Here is a 27,698-nt window from a genome sequence, read left to right as displayed (position 1 = left end):
GCATAATTCCCATGGAGTAAACAACAAAACCACTGGACCAAATCACACCAAATTTGGCCACAAAAGACATAGTCATTCAATCAATCTGCATGCGGCAGCGTGTCAGCAAAAATGGCTAGGCGTGTCAGTGCTGACACGCGTGTCATTGGTTGGCCATCACTGGTCTAGATCCATCGGTGTTTGGGTTCACAGTGCTCTCTGGATGCGGGTGTACTTCAAACTACATTTTCCCCAGGTACCTTTGAGTTTGGACGTGACTTTTCCAACGCGGTTTCTTCTTTCCTTGCTTCCGTAGGGTGGATCCATGCTGTTTACACGCCGGTTGATTCCCTGGTGTTTGGGGGCAACATCCTGCATAGCTTTAATGTTCCCATGCAGCTTCGCATCTACGAGATTGAGGACAGAACGAGGGTAAGGATCCTCCGATCCCTTCTGACTTTGCTCGCGCATGAAATTCCCTTTGTGGGAAAGGCAAGCTGCGGACGGTCCTAAGTGACCTGGAAAAAGACAGGTAACATTGCCGTAGGGAATCCCTGGGTGAAGCTAGGGCTCTTAAGCCGTGGATTCAGGTTGGGAAAGTGGAGCTTTGCAGGACAGGTAAGAGCCAGTTCAGTTATGTCTAGCATGTCCCAGTGATGGGAAAAATACTACTATTTCAAGGCTGGGTTTTTCTTGTGCTTGGAAAAACTTGCAGAGGATGTTTTGTGGCTTCTGTGTTGCTTCTCTTGCCCTGTTCCTTTTATCCGATTTGTTTCCCAACTCTTGAACGGTTTGTGGCACATGTATCTGTTTGTCATGGGATCTTGTCTCTTTTTCTTTCGTGGCTCACAATGCGTTGTGCTCCGAATACTTGGGGAATCATGAAGCTTTGTTGCTTCTTCCTGATTTGCAGTTCAGATGGAAACTTGGTTGGAACCCTAGTCTTGGACCTCTCCCCGTGGTTTGTTTTATCCTGTGGCTCAGTGGTTCTCAACCTGGGGTTCCAGATGTTTTTAGCCTTGAATTCCCAGAAATCCTAACAGCTGGTAAACTGGCTGGGATTTCTGGGAGTTGTAAACTAAAAACATCCCAGGTTGAGAACCACTGCTGTTGCTGATGGTTTACCGTGTTTTGAGTGCCTGATCTCGCCTCGAACCAAGTTGAGGCAGCAACTGTGATTTATAACCTGACCGCGGTGGCGCAGCTGGTTAATATTTATTTCTGTTTATTTTATTGTTTACCCCCCTCCCCCTGGACATACAATGTACACAATAAACTACAGAAATTACATTTCAAATATCAGTCTTAATCTCAATTTTTCCACACCACATCTTAATCGTTACCTCATATGGTATTATCCAGTATTTATTAGGTCCGTATTTTATTATCTACGCATTTTATCTGATCGCTGTACTCTTGCATAGATATTTTAGTTCCTCCACCTAGGTAGACGACAGAATTGTACTGATGGTTGACTGATATTATTAATTATTATAATATCTCTGTCACATTCCCATATTATGGGATCAAACACACTTCTTTGTTTAGGAGCCTACTGTGGTGCAGCGGGTTAAACCGCTGAGCTGCAGAACTTGCTGACCGAAAGGTCACCGGTTTGAATCCAAGCAGCAGAGTGAGCTCCCGCTATTAGCCCCAGCTTCTGCCAACCTAGCAGTTCGAAAACATGCAAAAGTGAGCAGATCAATAGGTACCATTCCAGCGGGAAGGTAACGACACTCCATGCCGTCATGCCAACCACATGACTTTGGAGGTGTCTTCGGACAACGCCAGCTCTTCGGCTTAGAAATGGAGATGAGCACCAACCTACAGAGTCGGATTCAACTAGGCTTAATGTCAAGGAGAAATCTTTACTTTTACAAAATATATCCCTCTGTGGTTTTATTCTAGGATGGAGAATTTAGGTTGATGTTTCCTGATTCCTGGGGGAGGCGGGAAAGCATTAGCGAGACATTGAGACAGAATGCAAGTGATCTCCAAGCCCTAGCATTCCCAGTTATGCCAGGAGTATCTAGCCAAAGTGTGCCCATATTTAACTATTTTGGGGTTGCTGCAGACAAATAGGATGGTTCATTCCCTCCATGGTTTGCTGCCAATGGAAAGAGCTTTGGGCTCATCTGGCAAGAGCAACAATCTGGATTCTGGGGGTAGGATTTCTCTTTCCATTAAATATTATCATTGTCTCACAAAGTCCTGCTCTAAACACTGAGATGTAAACACTGTTCTTCTTATGGACCAACAGAATGGTATAGTAACTGCCAACCTTTTCTTTGGAAATGCCTAGTTGTGCTCCAAGCTACAAGGACCTCATTCTCTCTCCTATTTCCTTAAGAGGTTTGAGGTGCCCTTCCTGCAAAAAGCAGGCCTTTTGTAAAAATCTCTGGGCTATCTTCATCTATTTTCCCTTTGAACTAGGAAAGCTCTCTTTCTCCGGCGAGGATCTATTTCCCCGTTTACTGTTGAGAAATAATTAGCAAAGGAAGGAAAACGTCGGTGAATGGTAAATTATTGATCACAGAACTTGCAGCTGGAAAGCATCAATTAAAAACCTCCTCTCTAAGCCTTTTCTGGCACAGGCTTTATTCCTTTAGGATATCTTGGGATCTTAAATGATGGTATTCCAGACCATTTGGGTGGGTGATTCTTTAATTTTCGAAATAATGACCTGCCATAATGCTGTTGAGCTCTCGCAAAGTATGGAAGCAAAGTACCATTACGCTACGATTTTGTCCTTATGTTCCACCTTTCTGTCATTATTCAACCCAAGATGATGAATATGGGGAGTTTTCCTGGTGGTTTCCCAGTCATAGAAGGAATCAGCTGGGGGATGGAGCTCGGATGCCAATTCACAATTGACCCTTTGACAGCACACGGGAGCACTGCATGCCTTTGACTTGCCTTGTTTTGTGCATTTCAATTTGAATATATCGAGTAAACAAACAGACGACTAAATTTGGTGACGCTCGGAAACCTGTGGGCAAAAAATGCTGAGCAAACGCTGTCTTTAATATTCCCCAGGCAATGTGGCTGAAAACCTTTTGAAGGCCGAGGGGTGGAACAGGCAGCTTCCCATTAGTAAGTCCAATTCTTTGAACATTTTGTTTCCTGCAGTGCTCTCTTAGGAAAATGAAATTGAAAGAAAAAGGAACTATAACGTGAGTTCCTTTTTTGAACATCCCTCTTTCAGCATTGCTGCCCTTATGCCTGGTCTGACTGTTGCGATGCACCATTTGAAAGCAAATTGGAAAAGCTTAGAGCAGTGGTTCCCAATCTATGGTCCATGGACCACCAGTGGTCACCAAGATCTAAAACAGGGGTCCCCAAACTAAGGCCCGGGGGCCAGATGCGGCCCTCCAAGGTCATTGACCTGGCCCCTGTCCTAAACTTTAGACTTAGGGTTGACCTACGTCTACCTGGTCTTTGGAGGTCTCTTTGCTTACCTATGGTCTTATGAGATCGTCTAGATGGTCTTTGAAGATCTCTTTGCTTAGCTACAGCCTTATGGCTGTATGGTCATCTAGACGGCTTTTGGAGGTCACTTTCCTTACCTATGGTCCCATGAGACCGTCTAGATGGCCTTTGGGGGCCCCTTTCCTTACCTATGGTCTTATGAGACCATATAGATGGTCTTTGGAGGTCTCTTTGCTTACCTATGGTCTTATGAGATCGTCTAGATGGTCTTTGAAGGTCTCCTTGCTTCGCTACGGCCTTATGAGACCATCTAGATGGCCTTTGGAGGTCACTTTCCTTACCTCTGTTCTAAACTTTAGACTTAGGGTTGACCTAAGTCTGAAATAACTTGAAGTTACACAACAACAACAATCCTAATTTTGGACTATTTCATCATAGTCCGGGACTGTGCATTGGCCCTCCACTTAAAAAGTTTGAAGACCCCTAATCTAAAATATGGTCCGTGGCTTCACAACACCGTTGCAACGAGAGCGACTGGTCTCACAAAACCCTCTTATAGGGCTGAGGCAATGGGGATGTTGGAAGGGGAGAGGCTGACGACCCACGAAAGGCGCAGCAACAAGCCTCCTGACTGCTGCTTCTCCTCCTCCCTCCCCTTGAGCAGAGCCGTTTCATGTGGTGCCTGGAAGCTGTCTTGTTTTTAGGCCTCGTCCTGGGGTTATTTGGAGTGCTGATTCAGAAATTTGCATTGAATGGGCCACATCAGCTCTAGATTATTAAATATGGTTTTCTGTGGGCGAGCAGATGGCGACTACTGGATGGCATATGTTCTGCATCATATGCTGATGTGGTCTAATGCAATTTTTCTGAATCGACATCCCAGATAACCAAACCGAATCTAAAGTTGACCAAAAACTGATTCATAACCCTTTTGGTACTAATGTTGGAATTCAACCCCATACTGCCCAAGTCTGCAGTCCTCATTGAGGAGTAGTTACTTAGAATAGGCTGAAGGAAATCCCTTCCCCTCTGATTCCTGAATGACAGTGGGAATGTATCTATTTTTTCTCATCTTTCTGTTTCTGCTCTCATTCTGATTGCTTATGTAGAATGGATATTTTGGAGGTGTATGCCTTTTGTCTTTGACTTCTACATTTATATCTTGGTGTGTGCTGTGTGTATTGAGACTTCTCTCTGCTTGTGTGTCAGGGGAGATGTAGTGTTTGGAGATTTTCCCCTCTTTTTTGAACCCTAGAGAGGTGAGGATTGGAGTAGCTCAAATCCAGTTCTTTATTATTTTGTGATTTTTAAAGATTGAACTCTGCATGTTTGCTTCCTAAGCACTAATTTTTTTACAGCCACATGGCACTTCACGCTCTGCTTGCTGTGAGCTGAATGCTCGACTATAAATATCCCACTATTTTTGGATGCTCTGTGTTTTTGGGAGTTTTCCCTAATACAAAATCCTAACAGAAACTACCCATATTTAGAAAGCTGGTTTTTTTGTTAAGCATGGCACCGCACATGTTGGTATCATTTTTTCTGACCTCCCACAGCCTTTGGTGCGAGGGACAGGGGGGTATGCTCAGGACAAGAAGGCCGCAACATCTATATATATAAAAGGGTAATGAAATTTCGGCCTAGGACAAAACAACAAAACTAAATACCCCACAACCTCGAAAACTGACAGCACAACCCTTCATCCATGCCTCTACGTTCATACAACAAAAAATAAAAAAAATAAAGTCCTAATTAGAGGAATAATTGTTTTTATCCAATTGCTGCCAGTTAGAAGGCTAAGCTCCGCCCACTTCTTCTCCTAGCAACCTACTCAGCCCAGGGGACAGGCACAGTTAGGCCTCACTTAGGCCTCTTCCACACTGCCTATAAAATACAGATTATCAGATTTGAACTGGGTTATATGGCAGTGTAGACTCAAGATTAAGGAGAAGCCTATTAAACATCAAATTAGGTTATGATTTTACAAATTAAGCACCAAAACATCATGTTATACAACAAATTGGACAGAAAAAGTATTTCAATACGCAGTAATGTTATGTTGTAATTACTATATTTACGAATTTAGCACCAAAATATCACGATATATTGAAAACATTGACTACAAAAATGCCTTGGATAATCCAGAATGTTGGATAAGCGAATGTTGGATAAGTGAGACTCTACTGTATGTGATACTGGGGGTATAAACGGTACACATAAAGGGTTCAGTTTCGATGGCGCTCATGCATTTCATGAAAGGTAAGAAGAGCCGGGCTGGAACAGAGTGAAGACCCATTTGGTCTTGTTTCCGGCAGAAGAGTTTGGTGAAATTTGCGTCTTTTCCTCCCCGAGATTCCCATTTCTGGCAGCAATTCTTGAAGGCAGTTGTCCTTTTCTTGCTCTCTGCACATGGAATTGAGAATCCCACTATTTCTGAACATGGAGGTTTTTGTGGTGGGTAACCAAACTGGTCTCCTTTATAAATGTGTCTTATTCTTTTCCGAAGTCGCCTTAAGCCCTGCGTTTGCAAGCGCCACGCATCCGATGTGCGTTCTGTGAAGCCGTTCTTTCTAATGTGCTTTTTGTCCTCCTTGGATTCGCCCTGGAGGGGTGGGGAGGCGGGCTGGGTGCAGCGATGTGAGAAATGGGATGTAACGCCCAGGTAATCGAAGAAATGCGCCGCTTTCCTTTTTAAACGGGCCTTCTCTGGAGACTCTCATCTGTCCGTGACCATGTTTATGAATATTTACGCACCAGGCTGGGAAAACTGGCTCCGGCAAGGTCTCTTCCTTGGGAGATTGAGGGAGGGAGGGAGCCATCTCGAAAATGCAGTCCTCCCTTTCCCTCGTTCCCTTTCCCTTCCCAGGAAAGTGCAAAATTGGTGAACCACAAAATGAAGCGCTCAGCTCTCTGCTCGGGGAAGGCAGGCAGGGTTGCTCATTGCGTATGCAGAAAGCATCCATCTCCCTTGGCGCCCACCTTCGCTTCCCCTCCTCCCGCTCCTGTAAAGAAGGCGGCTTGTACGCTCGATAATAAGACGATAACTGATTCAAGGAGCTGCAAACTTCCCTGCCACCCAGATGGATTGATGCGTTTTTTTTCTCTCCCCAATTTGCTCGCAGGTGCAGGCCAAGTTCCGCTACCCGTTCTACTATGAGATGTGTTGGTATGTCCTAGAGAGGTACGTCTTTTGCGTTGCCCAGCGCTCCCACCTCAGCAAAGAGTACCAGAAAGAATCCATGTTCATTGGTGAGTGGATTCGTTTGCAGTCCAGATTTGGAAGGGGCCTTTTGATTCTTACATGCTCAACTGGGGGATATTGTTTCCTAGGGGACCAGGTGTGCATGGGCACCTCAATTGCAAGTTCTCATCTGAAATCTCGTTTCTCCATTTCCTGTGGGCAAGGAGAATGGAGATTTGGTGGTGGCGGCTTAGTTGGTGGTGGGATGGAGTCACGAGCTGTAAATTCCCCTGAAGAAAAGAGGATCAATGTGATCCATGGTCTTAGTGGAACATAGGAACATAGGAATCAAGGTTCTGCACAAAGGAAATAATAATAATAATAATAATAATAATAATAATAATAATAATAATAATAACTTCAAAGACTCTGGCAGAACCCAGTGCAGGTGGTCCCGGTGGTGATCGGCACACTGGGTGCCGTGCCAAAAGATCTCAGCCGGCATTTGGAAACAATAGACATTGACAAAATTACGATCTGCCAACTGCAAAAGGCCACCCTTCTGGGATCTGCAAGGATCATCCGAAAATACATCACACAGTCCTAGAAACTTGGGAAGTGTTTGACTTGTGATTTTGTGATATGAAATCCAGCATATCTATCTTGTTTGCTGTGTCATAATAAAATAATAATAATAATAATAATAATAAATTATTATTATTACTAAAATAATAATAATAATAATAAAAAACATTGCATGGAAAGTTCCTTGACAAAATTGAAGGAAAAGCTGATGAGGAGAAGACCTGGCTCTGGCTCACGAATGGGACCCTGAAGAAGGAGACAGAAGGCCTGATCCTTGCAGCCCAGGAGCAAGACATCAGGACAAAGGCAATGAAGGCCAAGATCGAAAACTCAGCTGATGACCCAAAATGCAGACGGTGCAAGGAAACCGACGAAACCATTGATCATATCCTCAGCTGCTGTAAGAAAATTGCACAGACAGACTACAAACAGAGGCACAACTATGTGGCCCAAATGATTCATTGGAGCTTATGCCTCAAGTCCCACCTCCCAGCAGCAAAGAACTGGTGGGATCACAAACCTGCAAAAGTATTGGAAAATGAGCACGCAAAGATACTGTGGGACTTCCGAATCCAGACTGACAAAGTTCTGGAACACAACACACCAGACATCACAGTTGTGGAAAAGAAAAAGGTTTGGATCATTGATGTTGCCATCCCAGGTGACAGTCGAATTGACGAAAAACAACAGGAAAAACTCAGCCACTATCAGGACCTCAAGATGGAACTTCAAAGACTCTGGCAGAAACCAGTGCAGGTGGTCCCGGTGGTGATGGGCACACTGGGTGCCGTGCCAAAAGATCTCAGCCGGCATTTGGAAACAATAGGCATTGACAAAATCACGATCTGCCAACTGCAAAATGCCACCCTACTGGGATCTGCACGCATCATCCGAAAATACATCACACAATCCTAGACACTTGGGAAGTGTTCGACTTGTGGTTTTGTGATACAAAATCCAGCATATCTATCATGTTTGCTGTGTCATAATAAAATAATAATTTTATTTTTGTATGCCGCCTCCATCTCCCCAATGGGGACTCGGAGCAGATCACATGGGGGCAAGCCCAATACAATCCTATAATATCATAAAATCAACAGTTAAGACATCAAAGAATGCATTGAAAAAACAAATTAACAAGTCATGGTTTAAAATAGACATAATTAAAATATTAAACAATCATCCGAGGCGTTAAAAGGTCCAAAATAGGACAACAGTCTGGGTGACAGTCAAACTGATGAAGGGAGTGTCTATTACAGAATAGAACATATATCAAATAGACCCGACAAGCAGGGAAGATAAATCTGAACGGAAATCAAGACAGGGGAAGCTTCAATGTTAGCTGGGGAAGATAGGCTTCCTTATCCAAGGACAGCACTCTTGTCCCACATTATTCTATCTGACTGGCTGCATTATTGTATATTATATTACACCTCACAACATCTGAGGATGCCTGCCATAGATGTGGGCGAAATGTCAGGAGAGAATGCTTCTGGAACATGCCATACAGCCCGGAAAAACACAGCAACCATTGGATCCAGTCCCTCTAGTGGTATTCTCTGGTATGGCAGAGGCTCAGAGCTGGCCTCAAACTCATGACCTCTTGGTCAGAGTGATTTGTTGCAGCTGGCTGCTCACCAGCCTGCGCCACAGCCCGGGCGCAATATGTTATTGTATTCTAATGATGATACACTGTAATGTTGATACACTGTACACTGTGTTTTATATGTGGTGGCACTATGTGTGCTATTGTAAGCTGTCCTGAGTCCCTATGGGAGATGGTGGTAGGGTATAAATAAAAGATTATTATTATTATTATTGACACAAAGACATAGTAAGGTAAAGGTAAAGGTTTTCCCCTGACGTTAAGTCCAGTCGTGTCCGACTCTGGGGGTTGGTGCTCATCTCAATTTCTAAGCCAACGAGCTGGCATTGTCCGTAGACACCTCCAAGGTCATGTGGTTGGCATGACTGCATGGAACGCCGTTACCTTCCTGCCGGAGCAGTACCTGTTGATCTACTCACATTGGCATGTTTTCAAACTGCTAGGTTGGCAGAAGCTGGAGCTAACAGTGGCCGTCCCGCCGCTCCCGGGGTTTGAACTTGGGACCTTTCGGTCTGCAAGTTCAGCATCTCAGCGCTTTAACACACTGAGCCACCGGAGGCTCCGAAGACATAGTATGACACAGCAAATGAGATATATATGCTGGATTTTGTATATTATTATTATTATTACATTCAGATTGGATCTTGGGATGTTACCTTTTTGAAGTAGAACCCATAGAATCGGCAAGAAGCAAAGGAGCCCCAGAACCAAGACCTGGTTGGGTTGCTTTTTGCATGATAACTCACAAAATCCCCAGTGGAGGTAATACTCTAAAGAAGTAATGTGCTTAGGTTACTGGTTAGCTTTCCTTGGCTATGACGTTTGGAATGGCCAGCGTCCTTGGCAGGTGTTCCCTAGCTCTACTTTCAGAATTTTCTTCCCATTTCCCTTTCTTCTTTCCTAGATACAACAAGGAAACACAGCTTAGATAGCTTCTCCTCAGATTCCTGTGCAGACATGGATGACGAATTGTGTGATATTCACATCCAGGAGAAGGATGAGAGCCCAGAGAAAACCCCCAAGGCCTCTGCGGATGGAGCGTCTTCTCCCAACAGCACACATTCAGAAGGGAGAGAGATTCCTGGGAAGAAGCCAAAGCCCACGGCTGGTGGCCGGTGCCTCAAAAGGACTTTGTCTAATGCTTCGGATGAAAGCGTAAAGTCCACGCCGGCCGACTATCCCAAAACGCCCACCGGCTCCCCAGCAGCTGAGGTTTCGGCCAAATGGACTCACTTGACAGAGTTTGAACTGAAGGGCTTGAAAGCCCTCGTCGAAAAACTCGAATCCCTTCCAGAGAATAAGAAATGCATTCCCGAAGGCATCGAGGATCCTCAGGCTCTTTTGGAAGATATGAAGGTAGGGAGAGGGGTCACATTCCACACGAAGAACCTTATTAAGACTGAGTTTGTCTTAAAATAATACTTTATTTTTATATCCCACCACCATCTCCCTGAAGGGACTCGGGGCGGCTAACATGGGGCCAAACCCAAAAGAAGAACAAAATATGAGCAAGTTAAAACATAACAACACGAGCAGCATGACAACCATGTAAAAACACATTCAAACACAATTACCCGTATATACTTGAGTATAAGCCGACCTGAATATAAGCCGAGGCATCTAATTTTAACACAAAAACTGGGAAAACTTATTGACTTGAGTATAAGATGAGGGTGGGAAATGCAGCAGCTACAGGTCAAATTCAAAAATAAAAATAGATATTAATAAAATTGCATTATTTGAGGCATCATTAGGTTAAATGTTTTTGAATACAGTAGAGTCTCACTTATCCAACATAAACAGGCCGGCAGAACGTTGGATAAGCGAGTGTTGGATAAGTGAGACTCTACTGTATTTATGTAAAACTGTAATTTAAGATAATAATAAGACTTTAATAAGATAAGACTGTCCAACACTGAATACCTTTGTAATGTAATAATAATAGAGTAAAATAATAAATGTAATAATACCAATAATAATAGAGAAAAATAATAAATGTACCATATATTCTCGAGTATAAGCTGACCTGAATAGAAGCCAGCCAGGACCCTTACTCAAGTATAAGCCGAGGGGAGCTTTTTCAGCTCTAAAAAAAGGCTGAAAAACTAGGCTTATACTCTAGTAGGTAAAAGGTAAAGGTTTCCCCTGATGTTAAGTCCAGTCATGACTGACTCTGGGGGTTGGTGCTCATCTCCATTTCTAAGCCGAAGAGTCGGTGTTGTCCATAGACACCTCCAAGGTCATGTGGCCGGCATGACTGCATGGAGCGCCGTTATATACTCGAGTATGTAAGTATATAAATAAAACCATAAAAGCAGGATAAAAGAGAAGGTCATAAAACAACTTCTTGGGCTTGGTTTCTGGACTCCTCAGTGTCATACTTGCTTGGAAAGTCACTTCTTATTATAATGCGAGGTTTCCCAAAAAGACTTAATAGTTGGCCTTCCACATTAAGTGGAAAAAAAGTGAATGAAAAAAGCAGTTTTTTTTTTACCCAAGATAATATCTCTGTATAATAATAAATATTTATACCCTGCCACCATCTCCCCGAAGGGACTCGGGGCGGCTCACAGAGGCACTCCAAGTGCCGCACATAAGCAACAATACATAAGTATATACACAGTGACATAAAAACAACACATAGAATGCATTGCAGTGGTGTTCAGCCGCTGAGAGATCCAAGAGAACCAGCAGGGATACACTCCCCTTGTCTAGCTCTCTGCGGAGGTCATCCACCAAGGCAATCAAAGCTGTGTCAGTTCCGTGACCAGGCCTAAAACCAGACTGCAAAGAATCACAATAATCGGTTTCATCCAAGAAGTCCCTGGAGTCTCTAGCTCCTCCTGCACAACGTTAGGATCAAATTGTATCAGACATTGACCATAGTATCGCAAGGGAAGACATAAACATTCTTAGAGACGTGTTCTCGCTAGGAATCTCTAGGTCAACTTCCACTGGAGTTGTAAGTTTTAAACATATATTATTTTTATCATTGACAAAAGCTTTCTAGGTGACTTCCTTTTGGCTACAAAATGAGGATAGTAGTGTAATAATTGTTTACCTTTTGAGGCTCCACCTAGAGTGTCCTTCCCCTTCAGCAAGTTATCTTGGGTTAGGGTTTTTTTTTGCTTTCTTCTGCCTCACCAGCCTGTTTTCCTTTCAAAACAGAATATCCTGAAGGAACATGCTGACGACGATCCACATCTTGCCATTTCTGGAGTCCCGGTGGTGTCCTGGCCTAAGAAAAATGCAAAGGTAGGATTTTAGAACCAAACGTAATTGCCATTTGGGTGTTATTTTCTTTCCTCACCTTGTTGGATCCAAACAAAAGCCTGGCCAACTGATACCAGGCCTTTAAACAGAGGCTGGATGGCCATCTGTTGGGGGTCCCTTGATTGTGCTTTTCCTGCATGGCAGAATGGGGTCTCCTCCAACTCTATTACTCTATGATCAAGTGGTACCCAGAAATCCAGTCTAAACCATGGTTCTCCTTTTTATATTCTCAAAAGTTCAAACTGATGTTTGCTCTCTTTTTGCAAACTGTGAGAATTTGTCCTGGTAATTGGGTGGTGCAATGTGTAGTTTAGGAAGTCACCAGCACTTTTTGGGCAGAGAAGGTGAAAGATCTTGTAAAAACACAACTCCCAAGATTCTCTGTTGTGTGGGGTCCTGCGCTTCTAGCCTAGGCATGGGTAAACGTTCTAACTTGGGGGCTGCATGCTACCGTGTTTCCCCGAAAATAAGACAGTGTCTTATATTAATTTTTGCTCCCAAAGATGCTCTAGGTCTTATTTTCAGGGGATGTTTTATTTTTCCATGAAGAAGAATTCACATTTATTGTTGAACAAAAAAATGAACATTTATTATATACTGTACAGTAGTTGTCATCATAAACCAGCATAACCAGACAAACTGTGAATCCTATCAAGAATTTCTTGTTACTACCAATATTTCCATGTACAACACTTTATGGTACATACATTTACCGATCCTGCATGCTCTGGTGTTCTTTTCGGCGGGCATGCTTCCAAACAAAAACTTTGCTAGGTCTTACTTTCAGGGGAGGCCTTATATTTAGCAATTCAGCAAAACCTCTACTAGGTCTTATTTTCTGGGGATGTCTTATTTTAGGGGAAACAGGGTAACACACCCTGCTAGGAGGACAGGCTGGAAGGAAGGAAGGGAAGGAGGAAGGAAAGAGAGAAGGAAGGAAGGACGAAAGGGTGGAAGGGAAGGAATGGAGGGAGAAAGGGGAAGGGAGGGGAGGGAGAGAAGAGGAAAGGAAAGAAAGACAAAAGGGGTGGATGGATGGCAGGCAGGAAGGAAAAAGAGGGAGAGAGGGAAGGAAGGAGGGAAGGATGAAAGGGTAAAAGGGAAGGATGGAAGGAAGAAAGAAGGAAAGAGGGAAGGAAGGAAGGACAAAAGGGTGGAAGGGAATGGAGGGAGGGAGAAAGAGGGAGGGAAAGAGGGAAGGAATGAAAGACAAAAGGGAAGGAAGGAAGGAAGAGGGAGAGAGGGAAGGAAGGATGAAAGAGGGAAGGACGAAGGCAGAAGGGAAGGATGGATGGGAGGGAGGGAGGGAGGGAGGGAGGAAGGAAGGAAGGAAGGAAGGAAGGAAGGAAGGAAGGAAGGAAGGAAGGCGAGAAGGAAAGAAGGACGAAAGGGTGGAAGGGAATGGAGGGACGGAGAAAGAAGGAGAGAGGGAAGGAGAGAGGAAAGAGGAAAGGAAGGAAAGACAAGAAGGAAGGAAGGAAGGAAGGAAGGAAGGAAGGAAGGAAGGAAGGAAGGAAGGAAAAAGAGAAGGAAGGAAAGATGAAAGGGTGGAAGGGAATGGAGGGACGGAGAAAGAGGGAGGGAAAGAGGGAATGAATGAAAGACAAAAGGGAAGAAAGGAAAGAAGGAAGGAAGGAAGGAAGGAAGGAAGGAAGGAAGGAAGGAAGGAGAAAGAGGGAGGTAAGGGAGGGAGGAAGGAAAGTGAGAAGGAAGGAGGTATAGGATGGTGAGAGAGAGGAGGGCCTGAGAAGAGCCCAAGCGGCCCCGAGCCTGGGTTTGCCTCTACCTGCTCTAGTCCCAGTGAATGTGGAAGGGTGACTGAGGAAATCATTACCTCAAGGCAGCATGCATTGCAATTCCCCATTCTGTTCAATTCAAATCTGTGGCTTCAGCAGCTGTGCTGCACATCCTCAGTCAATCTCTTTGCATGTTATATCGTTCATGCATGTGTTTGAATGGATGGGGTTATACCACTGCACAAGGAGGACTACGTGAAAGGGGCTTGCAGGGATCTCTGTTCCCCATTAATCCCACTCCACTGGGAAACTGCAATCAATCCCGACAGATAATTCCACTGTAATATCTTTGATCAGAAATGAGATGCACCGGTTTCAAGCTTCACGTTGGTTGCAGTCTTGATCAAGTGGCTGCCAATGTTTGCTGACACTCTGTCCCTCTAAGGCCACAAAGGCCCACGTGTTTGCAGAAATCACATTGGAGGACAGAAGACATTCCTAGAGGGATATTCTTTCTTTTTTAAAAAAACCTCCAAGTCCTCCAGCATACAAGTCACACCAGAGGCCTGGAGATTTTCAGTCAGATCCACAAAGGTCAAAACCACAACTGTTAAGGGACAACTGGAATGCACTTCGATTCCATTTGAACTGCCATGACTCCTTGCTTTGGAAACTTGGGAGTTGTAGTTTGACAGGGTCTCTCGCTTTCTCTGCCAATGAGTACCAAACTACAACTGTTGCTTTCATTGATATATGTATTTTGTTGCAGGTGTCTTATTTGACTGTCATAGCCTGTCTCTAGCCATTAGAAGAGGCAGGTTTCAAATACTATCTATTATTATTATTATTGTTGTTATTGTTATCATTATTATTATAATACGCTTGAGGCATGGCAGTGCTAGCAGTGTCCAAGTGCATTAATTCACCAGTGTAGACACCTCCCAAAACTTCTATTATGTATTATTATGTATTATTATTATGTATTATTATGTATTATTATTATTATTATTATTATTATTATTATTATTATTATTATTATTATTATGAAGTATTATACCCTTGAAGCATGGCAGTGCTAGCAGCATCCAGGTGCATTCATTTGACAGTATAGACACACCTTACAATTCCTATCATTATCATCATTATTAATAATATACGCTTGAGGCATGGCAGTGCTAGCAGTGTCCAAGTACATTAATTCACCAGTGTAGACACCTCCCACAACTTCTATTACAGTTAAAATGTAATACATTTTCTACTGTACATATAATATTGATAATAATATTATGATGTAATAAGGTAAAGGTAAAGGTTTTCCCCTGACGTTAAGTCCAGTCATGTCTGACTCTGGGGGTTGGTGCTCATCTCCATTTCTAAGCCGAAGAGCCGGCGTTGTCTATAGACACCTCCAAGGTCATGTGGCTGGCATGGAGCGCCAATGTTACCTTCCCACCGGAGCGGTACCTATTGATCTACTCACATTGCCATGTTTTCGAACTGCTAGGTTGGCAGGAACTGGAGCTAACAGTGGCCGCTCCCTTTCGGTCTCCAGCTCAGTGCTTTAATGCACTTTGCCACCGGGGCTCCCCTATAATGTAATACAATGTAATAATTATAATACACTATTATAATTGTATATTTATATTACACGCAATATTACTAATAATACTGCAATACAGTCATATAGTAAAAAAAGGTAAAGGCTTCCCCTGACGCTAAGTCCAGTCGTGATCGACTCTGGGTGTTGGTGCTCATCTCCATTTCTAAGTCGAAAAGCCGGCGTTGTCCGTAGACACCTCCAAGGTCATGTTGCCGGCTTGACTGCATGTTACCTTCCCGCTGGAGTGGTACCTATTGATCTACTCACATTGGCATGTTTTTGAACTGCTAGGTTGGCAGGAGCTGGGGCTAACAGCGAGTGCTCATTCCGCTCCTGGGATTTGAACTTGGGACCTTTTGGTCCGCAAGTTCAGCAGCTCAGCGCTTTAACACACTGTGCCACCAGGGGCGTTTTATTGTAAGCTGCCCTGAGTCCCCTGTTGGGTGAGAAGGGCGGGATATAAATATTGTAATAATAAACAAATAAATAAAATAAAATAAAACAGAATGTTGGATAAGAGAAAGTTGGATAAGTGAGACTGTAATAATAACTTCAGCCCTCCAGGTGCTTTGGACTCCCAACTCCCACCATTCCTCACAGCTTAAGCGGCTGAGGGGAAAAAGGAAGGGGCCTGAGGCGGTGAGGAATGGTGGGAGTTGGAGTCCAAAGCACCTGGAGGGAGGACCAAAGTTGGCCCAGGCCTGCTCAAGACACTCCTTACATCTCCTATTATTATTAATTATTATTAATTATTATTAATTATTATACCCTGAGGCCTTCCGTGAGAGAAAGCGACAGCAGAGCCCCTCCCTTTTCGGCCCTCTTGGGGCCACTGACCAATTTACCTCAGAAGAGCCCAATTTTCCCCCCTTTTTTCCCTCGCCCCGCCCCTTTTCGCTCCTCGCCCAATCGGGGGCCGCTCTTTGTTCTCCACGAGCCCCGCCTCGCCATTGGCCGGCGCGGCCGGAGTCCCGCCTTTTCCTGGTTCGACGGCCGCCTATATAAGGCGCCGTCCCCCCGCTTCCTCCCGGAGTGTGCGTGAGTGTGCGGGGCGTGGGGCTCCGCCGTCGCCGAGCTGTGGGGGAGGCCGGCCCACCCGCCCGCCCGCTTGCCATGCGCCATGGCTATGTCCGTCAGCCCCGACGAGGAGGACTACGACTCGGAGCAGGAGCAAGAGCAGGTCCGAACGGGGTCGAAAAAGAGAGAAAGTGTGAGGGGAAAAAAAAGGCCGTGAGGGGAGGGGGGCGGCGGGCGGAGGAGACAATGTGGGAACAGCCGCTCTTCCCTTGTCTGCCACTCCTCCCTCCTCTGGAAAGAAAACCAATATTTTCCAGGAAAGCAGATTAATGGGAGTCACTTTGTGCCCTCAGGAGCTTCAGAACTTCCCCCAAGGGTCTTGATTTTCCACCAGGAAGTGGGGAAAAAGTGCAATTTGGCATTTTGGGCAATCTGGGTGGGATGCAAGTGTGGCTGGGTGATCTCTGCAGTGGGTGGATCCCAGTTGGTCTTTCCTTCTCTTTGTTTCCAGATCTCATCCTGCCAAGGGGGGTGGGGGGGGGGTGGAAAGTGGTTTCCACCTCTCCCAGGCATGGGGCACCCCGAAAGGGACCCGCAGCCCTTCTGCTGTCACGAACTTCCGCCCAGGAAGGCGTGTCCTGGCGTCTACGCTGTCAGGTTAATGCAGTTTGACACCCCTTGAGCTGCCGTAGCGAAGGACACTCCTTTCTTGAGCAAAATATGCATCAGGTTGTGGATAATATTCATAATAATTGTAATAATAATATTTGCAATAATCATAATAATCACAATAATAATATTCATAATAATCACAATAATAATCATATTCGTAATAATCATAATCATCATCATCGTCATTATCATCATGATTATCCGATATAATCATGATCATGACGATGATGATGATTATTACAGTAGGGTCTCACCTATCCCACATTCGCTTATCCAACGTTCTGGATTATCCAACGCATTTTTGTAGTCAATGTTTTCAATGCATCGTGATATTTTGGTGCTAAATTTGTAAATACAGTAATTACAACATAACATGACTGCGATTCGAACTACTTTTTCTGTCATATTTGTTGTATAACATGATGTTTTGGTGCTTAATTTGTAAAATCATAACCTAATTTGATGTTTAATAGGCTTTTCCTTAATCCCTCCTTATTATCCAACATATTCGCTTATCCAACGTTCTGCCGGCCAGTTTATGTTGGATAAGTGAGACTCTACTGTAATAATATTCATAATAATCACAATAATAATCATATTCGTAATAATCATAATCATCATCATCGTCATTATCATCATGATTATCCGATATAATCATGATCATGACGATGATGATGATTATTACAGTAGGGTCTCACCTATCCCACATTCGCTTATCCAACGTTCTGGATTATCCAACGCATTTTTGTAGTCAATGTTTTCAATGCATCGTGATATTTTGGTGCTAAATTCGTAAATACAGTAATTACTACGTAGCATTACTACATACTGAACTACTTTTTCTGTCCAATTTATTGTATAGCATGATGTTTTGGTGCTTAATTTGTAAAATCATAACCTAATTTGATGTTTAATAGGCTTCTCCTTAATCTCTCCTTATTATCCAACATATTCGCTTATCCAACGTTGTGTAGGCCCGTTTATGTTGGATAAGTGAGACTCTACTGTATGATTATTACGAATATTATCATCATCATTATCATCGTCATGATAATCATGATGATGATAATATTTGAACCGAAACTGCCAGGTTCGAATCCCACCTGGGGAGAGTGCGGGTGAGCTCCCTCTATCAGCTCCAGCTCCGTGCAGGGACATGATAGAAGCCTCCCACAGGGATGATAAAAACATCCGGGCAACGTCCTTGCAGACGGCCAATTCTCTCACTCCAGAAGCGACTCAAGTTGCTCTTGACACAAAAAAAAATCATAATAATAATGATCATCATCATAATGGAGCCCCCAGATAGCGTAGTGGACCAAGTGACTTGAAGGTTGAGTTGCTGACCTGAAAGCTGCCAGGTTCGAATCCCACCCGGGGACAGTGCGGATAAGCTCCCACTATCAGCTCCAGCTCCGTGCGGGGACATGAGAGAAGCATCCCACAAGGATGGTAAAAAAACATGAAAAACATCCAGGCAATGTCCCCTGGGCAACGTCCTTGCAGACGGCCAATTCTCTCACTCAGAAGCGACTCAAGTTGCTCTTGACATGAAAAAAAAATCATAATAATAATCATAATAATTTATTTAATAATTTAAGGGGACTCAGGGCGGCTCACAATAAAACACACATATATAAAAATGTAAAATACAATACAAATCAATTAAAATAGTTAACTAATTAATTACAGAAACGTTCATAAAATACAATACTAAATAGATCTAAAAATGCGAGTCTTCTCAAATTGAGTTCCAGCACACATTATAATACTTAACGCTGCTAGTGTTGTTCGAAGGCCTGGTCCCACAACCAGGTCTTAACTTTCCTACGAAAGGATAAGAGGGAGAGAGCCTGCCTGACTTCACTTCGGAGAGCATTCCATAGACAGGGCGACACCACTGAAAAGGCCCTGTCTCTCGTCCCCGCCAGCCGCACCTGTGAGGCTGGCGGGAGCAAGAGCAGGGCCTCACCTGAAGATCTTAAACTTTGAGGTGGGTCGTAGTGAGGGACACGTTTGGACAGATAAGCTGGACCAGAACCGTTTAGAGCTTTATAGGTTATAGGTTATTATAATCATAATAATCTGGGCCAGAGTGCAGAAGGGGGCCAGGAAGACATCATTCCACTATGTCTCCTGAGTCAATTATAACAATATCATAATACAGTAGAGTCTCACTTATCCAACATAAACGGGCCAGCAGAACATTGGATAAGCGAAAATGTTGGATAATAAGGAGTATTCAAATTTGGGCATATATCGGGTATGCATGCCAAGTTTGGTCCAGATCTATCATTGTTTGGGTTCATATTGCGCTCTGGATGTAGGTGAACTGCAACTCCTCTGGATCCCTCCAAAGATCTTCAGTATTGGGTTGTTGTGTGTTTTCCGAGCTGTCTGGCCATGTTCCAGAAGCATTATCTCCTGACGTTTCGCCCACATCTATGGCAGGCATCTTCAGGGGTTGGGAGGTGTAATATAATATACCTCACAATCTCTGAGGATGCCTGCCATAGATGTGGGCGAAACGTCAGGAGAGAATGCTTCTGGAACATGGCCAGACAGCCCAGAAAACACACAACAGCCCTGTGATTCCAGCCATGAAAGCCTTCAACAACACTTTTAGTACAGTAGAATCTCACTTATCCAACATAAACGGGCCGGCAGAACGCTGGATAAGCGAATATGTTGGATAATAAGGAGGGGTTAAGAAAAAGCCTATTAAACATCAAATGAGGTTAGGATTTTACAAATTAAACACCAAAACATCATGTTACACAACAAATTTGACAGAAAAAGTAGTTCATTACACATTAAGGCTATGTAGTAATTACTGTATTTACGAATTTAGCACCAAAATATCACAATGCATTGAAAACATTGACTACAAGAATCATAGAATGCGTTGGATAATCCAGAACGTTGGATAAGTGAGACTACTGTATTTAGTTTTGGTCATGAAGGTTCTGTGTGCCAAGTGAGTTCCAGATCCATCTTAGATTGCAAGTAAACTATGCATCCCAGAACCTACAATTGCTATAAATCATGGTGAATTCTCCCCAAACCTCTCCAGTATGTTCAGTTGTCGATTAAATCCCGTGTTTGCTGTGTGCCATAGAAAAGAATAGGAAAGGGTGAAGGGAGAGGCAGTGGGCGGGGTTATGCAAATTCCACACCAGTGGAGAGAGTCAGAAACACTGGGATGTCTGTGGCCTGCCATATGTAAGCCGCCCCGAGTCTCTTTGGGGAGATGGAGGCGGGATACAAAAATAAAGATATTATTATTATTTATATCTCGCCCCCTCTCCCTGAAGGGACTCAGGACAGCTTAAAACAAAACAATGAATAACGTAAATAGTGCAACACAAGACAATAATCACATATCAATAAATAAAAAAATAGCACAATAGTGTAAACATTAATAAATAAATAGTTTAAAAGACTATTTAGTTGTCTAAAAACAGTAGATATATCCATGCTGTTGAAAGCCAGCCAATTCCTATGAGGATGAGTCCTTGTCTCATGTCCTGTTCATTATTCAAAAGCTTGATCTCCTCCTTTTATTGAATTGTTGTGTTAGAAGAGCCCCCCCTAGGAGCTTCTGCCATAAGGGAAAATACCATCCAAGCCCTCTTGACAGATGACCATCCAGCCTATGCTTAGAAAGGAAGAAGGAAGGAGACTCCACCAAAATCGTGGGAAGAATATTCCACTATTCAGGGTGTTGTACTGTCAAAGGCTTTCATGGCCAGAATCACTAGATTGCTGTGAATTTTCCCAGCTGTTTGGCCATCTTCCAGAAGCATTCTCTCCTGACGTTTCACCTGCACCTATGGCAGGCATCCTCAGAGGTTGTGAGGTCTGTTGGAAACTAGGCAAGCGGGGTTTATATGTCTGTATAATGATGTCCAGGGTGGGAGAAAGAACTCGTCTACCTGAGGCAAGTGTGAATGTTGCCATTGGTCACCTTGATTAGCATTGAATGGCCTTGCAGCATCAAAGCCTGGCTGCTTCCTGCCTGGGGGAATCCTTTGTTGGGAGGTGTTAGCTGTCCCTGATTGTTCCCTGTCTGGAATTCCCCTATTTTCTGAATGTTCTTTATTTACTGTTCTGTTTTTAGAGTTTTTTTAAATACTGGTAGCAAGATTTTTTTGTTATATAATACCCACTTGCTTAGTTTCCAACCTCTGAGGATGCCTGCCATAGATGTGGGCGAAATGTCAGGAGAGAATGCTTATGGAATATGGCCATACAGCCCGGAAAACTGACAGCACCTTAGTGATTCCGGCCATGAAAGTTTTCAACAACACATAAAATATGCAATGCCTCTTTAGAGAAAGTCCTATATATTTTCACTCATCTATTGTATATTTTTAATTCATAATGTATTTTAATAGTTTTAACTGTTTTATGTTCTGTTTTATATTGGTTTGTATGGGCATCTAATTGTTGCCACTGTTGTAAGCCGCCCCGAGTCCCTTTGGGTGAGAAGGGCGGGATATAAATGTGAGAAATAAAATAAATAAATCTACACTTGCTACTACAAAGCTAATTTGAATTCAAGACCTTTCACTTGTTGCTTAACCTAATTTTATTTTTAATTTTTAGGTGGCTTCAACACAATGTATGGGGAAAGCAGTACAGGCAGTCCCCAAGTTATACGTATAGAAAATAGGTTCTGTAGGTTTGTTTTTAAGTTGAGCAGGTATATTTTTTAAGTGTAATTCCGGCCAAAAATAAATATTTTTTAGCTTTGGGAAGAGTTAAGACCCCTGTGGGGTTTGTTTTGCTGTCTCTGCCCCTGTTCAGAAGACTTCACGTCACTTTCTGTCTTATGTGATCATTGGATTTTGAAAAATATGGCTTGTTGTGGAAATAAGGATTGGGAATAAAGCTTCAGTGGAGACCCCTTTCCGCCATGATTACGCATTAGGAAATGCATTTCCTTTCCTTGGGGGTAGATTTATCTCCCTTCCTGTTGCCTCACCCCCATTCTTAACTATGAGTTGTTTGTAGGGTGCCTGTATTTTTTTTAAATAAATTTTTATTGCAAACATTTATTACGGTGTGGTTTATAATGTGATGACGAAGATTTGACAGTGACCAAACACATAATAACAAAAACAACAAAAGCAAAAAACAGAACAAACAAACCCAGAATCAAAAAACAATCTACTACTAAAAAACAAAACAAAAAAAACCCCATTAATCTAATCAAACAGACAATTTTACCTAGTTACATGACCAAAATACACATTTATTAAAACCGACTTCCATCTATTATGTGGTGTTCCTTAAATTCTTCCCTTGGTACCGCCGGTACCTTTATACAGTAGAGTCTCACTTATCCAACACTCACTTATCCAATGTTCTGGATTATCCAAGGCATTTTTGTACTCAATGTTTTCAATACATCGTGATATTTTGGTGCTAAATTCATAAATACAGTAATTACTACATAGTATTACTGTGTATTGAAATGCTTTTTCTGTCAAATTTGTTGTATAACATGATATTTTTGTGCTTAATTTGTAAAATCATAACCTAATTTAAGGCTTAATAGGGTTTTCCTTGATCTCTCCTTATTATCCAACATATTTGCTTATCCAACGTTCTGCCGGCCCGTTTATGTTGGATAAGTGAGACTCTACTGTATCTTCTATCTTGTTTCTGCATCTGTTTGATTATCTTTGTTCTGAGACAATTCTATTGCCCTTCTTACATATCTGATATTTCTTTATATTATAACTTTATATTTCTCATTTTTAAAATAGTTTTTATCAATTCCCAATCTGTTTAGTGTTTTTTGGTTTGCCCTGATTGTTTGATAATAAGTATGTTAATTTATCCATGTTCATAATTTCCAAAATTTTATTAAACCAAGAATTTATATCAGGTCTGTTTTTCATCCTCCATTCTCGCTTGTAGGGTGCCTGTATTAATGACTTCAGTGTGATTTCTCCATTGTTCAGCTTTGGTGCCGTTTCACGATCAGGATTTAATTCTCGGCGTTTAGTTAAAGTGTGGCGTTGTGTTTGTTTCCCCCCAGAACCGGTCCGTTGGGCGACCCAAAGGCAAACTGGGGCCCAGCTCTGCTGTCAAACTCGCCGCAAACCGGACCACGGCTGGCGCCCGCCGGAGAAGGACACGATGCCGCAAGTGCGAGGCCTGCCTGCGCACCGAGTGCGGCGAGTGCCACTTCTGCAAGGACATGAAGAAGTTTGGCGGGCCCGGCCGCATGAAGCAGTCCTGCATTATGCGGCAGTGCATTGCGGTAAGCCTCCGGTCGCCTGCGCGGCATTGTCCGGCCAGGAAAATGCTGGCGAGTCTTTCTCCGGCCCCCAAAACAAATGTGATCTCGACTTTTGTGGACGAGGGCGTAGAGCGCTGCAAAGCAAGCCAGGTCTGTGACCCGTTTTTGTCTGCTCTAACTGGCAGAAAGGGCTCCCTTTCCCCAAATGCTGGATTGGCAGAGTTTTGGAAGGGTTAGTTGAGTGGCTGAAAGTGGCTGGTCCCTTGCCACTGCTCTGGAATGGCATCTACGTCTCTATTCACTGAGTGACTTGGATGCTATACTGGGCTCTACAAACAGACGAGGGCTATCCACAAAGTAGGTTACATTTTGGATTTTAAAAAGGACGAAGTATAGGATAAATCATTTACCATATGCAGCTGAAAGACACATTCCAATACTACAATCTCATGAAATCCCCATTGAAATTTAGGCACGTTTCATATAGAGAAATGAGTTTGAAAAGTACTTCTCCAGTAAATTCCCCGCTTGTGTCCTCAGCTCTTCCCCCTTCTCCCTTCCTGCAGCGTAGCCAAAATGCTCATTGTTGGAAACGGAGGAGAGAGGCGGCAAATTTACTGGGGCAGACCTTTTCAAACTCATTTATCTATATGAAACGTGCCTAGATTTCAGTGGGGATAAATGATTTATCCTATACTTTGTCCTTTTTAAAATCCAAAACGTAACCTACTTTGTGGATAGCCCTCGTACACCAATCCCACTCCCCTCCCCGCAGCCCATGCATTTTCTGCTTGATTCTGACCTTACGGGTTCAAAATTCTGCTCACAAATTCTCAATTTGTGACTCCCCAGGTGTTTTGGCCTACAACTCCCAGAAATCTCAGCCAGTTTACCAGCTGCTTGGGAGTTGAAGACCAAAACACTTGGGGACCCACAGGTTGAGAACCACTGCTATAGGCCAAGAGGCCCTGTTATGTTGACTGAGCAAAAATCTATAATAATAACTAAACACAGCTGTCTATTCTAAACAATATCTGAAAAATATGCACCACGATAAAGGTTCAAAACATAGAACACCATATGTATATTAGAGCATCATATACATAATAATGTTAACAATAATACAAATAATAATACAACTGATAACCAAATTCTGTCAGCTGTAGTGGCACACAGTCATAACTTACAAAGATTTATAGACGGCAATCATCCAGATTTAATAATAATAATGTTAACAATAATTTGTATTATTGTTAACATTATTATGTATATGATGCTCTAATATACATATTGTGTGCTATGTTTTGAACCTTTATCGTGGTGCATATTTTTCAGATATTGAGCAAAAATCTATACCAGTAACCAGGCTTCTGACAACCAGTTCCTTTTTTTAAAATTAACGACAAGAATGGATCCTAGGAATTTTTATTCACTTTCTGATCATTATTTCTTGTTTCAGAAAAAGGCTTTTCATGGTCCTCAAATGTACCATTCCGGGGTGGTGTGTGGAGTGGCCAAACCATCACAAAGAAAGGGTTATAGGGTGCATTTCAGGGAAATAGTAATGAAAATAATATTTTGTGGGGCTGAGTTGAAAACCACGGGCATGCTGCTTTGGATGGTAGCGGGACTTGAAGCAAGAGCCCAATCACTGCTTTGCCATAATAATAATAATAATGATAATAATAATAATAATAATCTTTATTTATATCCTGCTTTTCTCCCTCACGGGACCCAAAGCAGCTTACAAGATATTCAAATCACATAAACAACCATCAGAGTACTGTGTTCCCTCACTACTTTGCGGTTCGCTTTTTGCGCCCTCGCTGTTTCGCAGGTTTTCAATAAATATTATTTATTTATTTGTTTGTTTGTTTATTAGCAACATTTATATCCCGCCCTTCTCACCCCGAAGGGGACTCACAAGTATATATACATACAATATATAATATTGATATTAATATTAATTAATTAATGTTAATGTTCCCTCACTTATTGCGGGGGTTACATCCAGGATCACCCGCAATAAGCGAAAATACACGATGTAGGGACACTATATTTTAATATTTATACATTATGTTAGTAGTTATACACTATTGTAAGTCTTTATCAACCAATCGGGTGTTGATAAATCGCCTCCTCCTCCTCCCGTTGCCGCTTGGGCTCCTTTTCTCTCCCTTTGGCTTCTCCTTCCTCCCTTCCTTAGGCTGTAAATTGTAATTTGTTATGATTTATAATAGTCTTTTAGAGTTTATTGAAAAACCACGAAACAGCGAATCCGCACAAAGGTAACCACAAAGTAGTGAGGGAACACTGTACACTATTTATTGTGATGTTTTCGCTGTTTCGAGGGTTTTGGAAGGGAGTAAAGGGAGAAATAAAGGTAGGGAAGGTTGGAAATAAAAAAGGGTTATTTAGCTTCTGTCATTCTTCTCTGCCGGTGTACTGTATATTGCAACTGCTAAAATAAAGTATAGGTTGCATTGTAGTAAGCGGTCTGTGGTTAGCTCTCCTCCACTAATAGAATAAATATAGTTTCCCTACTTTGCGGATTTTCACTTATCGCGGGTGGTCCTGGAACGTAACCCCCGTGATAAGTGAGGGAACACTGTACATCAATAATATAAGCATAATAGGACGAACAGATTAAGAAAAACAACGGACAACTGTAGGCAAAGCGGAGAGCTCTGTGCCCCCCTCCGCCCCGCCCCCCACTCCCCCCAGGCGTTGTGGGCCTTTCCACAAAGCCATGCCCAATGCCGAGAGCTCGGGGAGGGAATTCTTTGGCAGGGGCCGGCGCTGATTCATTGCTACCCGCATCCTGACCCTCTTCTCCTTTCTTCCCTTGCGGGTGTTTAGCCAGTACTGCCCCATACGGCTGTGTGCCTGGTGTGTGGGGAAGCAGGGAAGGAAGACACGGCGGAGGAGGAGGGGGGCAAGTTTAATCTCATGCTTATGGAATGTTCCATCTGCAACGAAATCATACACCCAGGATGCCTTAAGGTAAGGGCCGGTGGAAAGCAGGGGTGAGTGGCCCCCTGGGATAGGGGGAGGCGAGTGGGGAGGCGACGCCGATGTCTCTGGCTCAGTGGCGGACGGATCTCAGGCTCGTAGTGGTAGACGTTAGTGTGGCCCTCCTTCCCTCAGGCAACGCTTTAGCCCCGGTCCGGCCTCACCCGCCCAGCTCTCCCCTCATGCCCATGCTCTCTCCCCCTCTCCCTCCCAGGTGCGCGAATCGGACGGCGTGGTGAACGAGGAGCTGCCCAACTGCTGGGAATGTCCAAAGTGCAACCATGCCGGCAAAACCGGGAAAGTGAGTGTCACTAGAATGAAGTCGCACCCAGTGCTAGGCTGCTGTTTTCTTTCTTGCAAGCGTAGTCCTCCCTTTTGGTCGTACCCTATAGCTAGGTGAGCAGGTTCAATTGAGGAGCCACCCCTTCTAAGCACTCTCCCCAGGGGCTCCTTTGTTTGTGTTTTGAGACTAGAATGCAGTCTGGCATTAATCAATAATAATATTATGATGTAACTAGCTGTGCCCGGCCACGCATTGCTGTGGCAAACTATGGTGGTATGGGAGATAAAGTACAGTAGAGTCTCACTTATCCAACATAAACAGGCTGGCAGAACATTGGATAAGCGAAAATGTTGGATAATAAGGAGTATTCAAATTTGGGCATATATCGGGTATGCATGCCAAGTTTGGTCCAGATCTATCATTGTTTGGGTTCATATTTCGCTCTGGATGTAGGTGAACTGCAACTCCTCTAGATCCCTCCAAAGATCTTCAGTATTGGGTTGTTGTGTGTTTTCCGGGCTGTCTGGCCATGTTCCAGACACAATATTATTTAAGCCAACTGTTGTTGTATGTTTTCCAGACAATATGGCCATGTTCCAGAAGCATTCTCTCCTGATGTTTCGCCCACATCTATGGCAGGCATCTTCAGGGATTGTGAGGTGTAATATAATATACCCCACAACCTCTGAGGATGCCTGCCATAGATGTGGGCAAAACGTCAGAAGAGAATGCTTCTGGAACATGGCCATATTGTCTGGAAAACACACAACAGCCCTGTGATTCCAGCCATGAAAGCCTTCAATAACACTTTTAGTACAGTAGAATCTCACTTATCCAACATAAACAGGCCGGCAGAACATTGGATAAGCGAATATGTTGGATAATAAGGAAGGATTAAGGAAAAGCCTATTAAACATCAAATTAGGTTATGATTTTACAAATTAAGCACCCAAACATCATGTTATACAACAAATTTGACAGAAAAAGTAGTTCAATACAAAATAATGCTATGTAGTAATTACTGTATTTACAAATTTAGCTCCAAAATATCATGATTTATTGAAAACATTGA

General features: G+C 43.2%; 1 protein-coding gene across 10 annotated transcripts in view; it reads left to right on the top strand.

Moving 5' to 3' along the window:
* Nucleotides 1-27,698, top strand: part of kdm2b (lysine demethylase 2B) — a 74,401-nt gene that overhangs the window by 32,178 nt on the left and 14,525 nt on the right. For 5 of the 10 annotated variants that reach the window (XM_062958741.1, XM_062958745.1, XM_062958748.1 and 2 more), the window contains 7 exons: nucleotides 296-411; nucleotides 6,531-6,657; nucleotides 9,685-10,136; nucleotides 11,949-12,035; nucleotides 23,128-23,481; nucleotides 26,191-26,334; nucleotides 26,558-26,647. In XM_062958741.1, coding sequence (XP_062814811.1) covers nucleotides 296-411; nucleotides 6,531-6,657; nucleotides 9,685-10,136; nucleotides 11,949-12,035; nucleotides 23,128-23,481; nucleotides 26,191-26,334; nucleotides 26,558-26,647 — 1,370 coding nt within the window. The remainder of the gene's footprint in view (nucleotides 1-295; nucleotides 412-6,530; nucleotides 6,658-9,684; nucleotides 10,137-11,948; nucleotides 12,036-23,127; nucleotides 23,482-26,190; nucleotides 26,335-26,557; nucleotides 26,648-27,698) is intronic. The other 5 variants (XM_062958742.1, XM_062958744.1, XM_062958743.1 and 2 more) reach the window with 5 other exon arrangements.

This window comes from Anolis carolinensis, chromosome X (assembly GCF_035594765.1).
Source record: "Anolis carolinensis isolate JA03-04 chromosome X, rAnoCar3.1.pri, whole genome shotgun sequence".
NCBI lineage: Eukaryota > Metazoa > Chordata > Lepidosauria > Squamata > Dactyloidae > Anolis > Anolis carolinensis.
Note: the sequence above shows the minus strand (reverse complement) of the source record. Positions and strands in the feature narration are given on the sequence as shown.